At 36.9% G+C, this 1,917-nt stretch overlaps 1 protein-coding gene across 1 annotated transcript; it reads left to right on the top strand.

Annotated features, from left to right (window-relative positions):
• The first annotated feature begins 452 nt into the window (after positions 1-452).
• LOC102867061 (U6 snRNA-associated Sm-like protein LSm5-like) lies at positions 453-728 on the top strand. The gene has a single exon (XM_006894064.1). The coding sequence runs from the start codon at positions 453-455 to the stop codon at positions 726-728; it is 276 nt and encodes a 91-aa protein (XP_006894126.1).
• The last annotated feature ends 1,189 nt before the right edge of the window (positions 729-1,917 follow it).

Here is a 1,917-nt window from a genome sequence, read left to right as displayed (position 1 = left end):
GAGATGGACAGCTGCTGAAGCCACAGGGTCAGAGCGGAACAGGGCAGAAGAGATCTGAAAACTTAAGACTGTCATCCAGGAGACCCTCATAAGCTTTGTTGTCAAGCTGAGATCTGCAAAAGATCTTCAGAACTGGCGAGATAAAGGCCAACTGTCTTTGTCTTTGTGCTATTAATTAAAAATACCCCAAGTGGATGACGTTAACAAATGGTAATGTATTTTATCACGTTTCAGGATGCTAGAGGTTCAAATTCAGGTTGGGTTTAAGGAAGGCCATTTCTCTTTGACTCTAGAAGAAGATCCTTCCTTCTTGCAGCTTCTGCTCCCAGGTAACTTCATGTGGCTTCGCATCTCTCTTCTCCATCTCTGCCTTAGTTTGCTTGTTTAATCTCCTATATAGTTCAAAAGAAATTGACTCAAAACACACCCTAAAGACCACTTCCGATGTAGCTATGGAGGTTAACGCTACCACCAACCAGTCACAACTACCGCCGCTAGAACTTGTGGACAAATGTATAAGATCAAGGATTCGTATTGTGATGAAGATGGCTAAAGAATTTATTGGCACACTTCTATGTTTTGATGACTTTGTCAATATGGTCTTGGAAGATGTCACTGAGTTGGAAATCATGCCAGGAGGAAAAAGAATTACTAAATTAGAGCAGATACTGTTCAATGGAAATAATATAACAGTGCTGGTTCCTGGAGGGGAAGGACCTGAAGTATGAGTGGATTTTCTTGACTGAATGCTAGCTCTGTACTGTTTAATAAAGGCAATAAAATGGATTTTTTTAAACTTTTTGATCTTGAAATTCTGTAATGCTAAGTTTCCCATTACAGGGAAATATTTTGAGATAAATTGTAAATACCATTGTTTATAAGTTAATCATGGTTATCTAGGGAGAAAAGTAAACAGTTTACTGTTTGTAGACCACAAAGTTTGTAGTTATTCTGTCCCTTGTTTTCATCACAGTTTATGCCGTTTACTTTGTCATTTATGTATCCATTTGATTCTCAAGCTAGAATTGCTCCAAACAAAATGAACTTTGATTTTGAGCAGGTGCATTTACAACACTTAGAGGTGATTACCTCTCCCCATCCCCATTATCCTTGTGACTGATTCAAGGGTCTTCCTCTTCTGCATTGGGGATAGGTGAGTCAGAGACAATAAGATTGGCAAGTCGTAGAGCACGGTTTAGGGCTGTTGCACATAGGGTTGCTATGAATTGCAGATGACTCAACAGCACATAACAACAACAGAAGTGATTATAAGCAAAGTTCAGTTCAGAAAAGGCATTGAAGGATTTTTCTACTGAACCCAAATTTTGTTAAAAATTAAAAGCAAGCAAAATGTACAGCTCATATATACATGCTGTACAAACAGCAGTGAAGTAAAAAGGAAAAATTGATCACATTTTGCTGTACCTCTTCTTAGACTTTTTCACTATTTTTATTTTAAAACACATTTCTCTTAAATGTACTATTTTATAGCCATAATTTAAATGCTCTTTTGAATTTAAATGGAAAGCATTGTTCTATATCAAATGCTCAACATTTTAAAATATGTGCATAGAATTCTCATTAAATGTATTTGTTGCAAATTTTAAGAAGAAAAAAAAAAACCCAAACACACCCTACACAAATCCTGCCTCTTTAACATAACAAAGATTACCCTTTCCCAAATGGGATTAGGACCACAGACTTCAAAACCACATTGTTTTGAAGACACAATTCAATCCATAGCACCAACATTCTAGTAAATGCACCCACAGTGGCACACACAACTAAGGGAACAGAGAAGTGGGAAGAGAGAAAGGACACACGAGAGTGATGAAAAGACACAAGAACATCCAAAGATTCGAAAAACAAGGCGGCATAATTTAAAGACAAATATAACTGGCATTATTTGTTGATCTC

This window comes from Elephantulus edwardii, unplaced genomic scaffold (assembly GCF_000299155.1).
Source record: "Elephantulus edwardii isolate Elephantulus edwardi_28Jun2011 unplaced genomic scaffold, EleEdw1.0 scaffold00134, whole genome shotgun sequence".
Classification (NCBI taxonomy): Eukaryota; Metazoa; Chordata; class Mammalia; order Macroscelidea; family Macroscelididae; genus Elephantulus; species Elephantulus edwardii.
This window is presented reverse-complemented; position numbering and strand designations above follow the sequence as displayed.

Excerpts from the sequence above, each read along its gene's own strand:
- LOC102867061 (XM_006894064.1), top strand. The coding sequence starts at position 453 with ATGGAGGTTAACGCTACCACCAACCAGTCACAACTACCGCCGCTAGAA.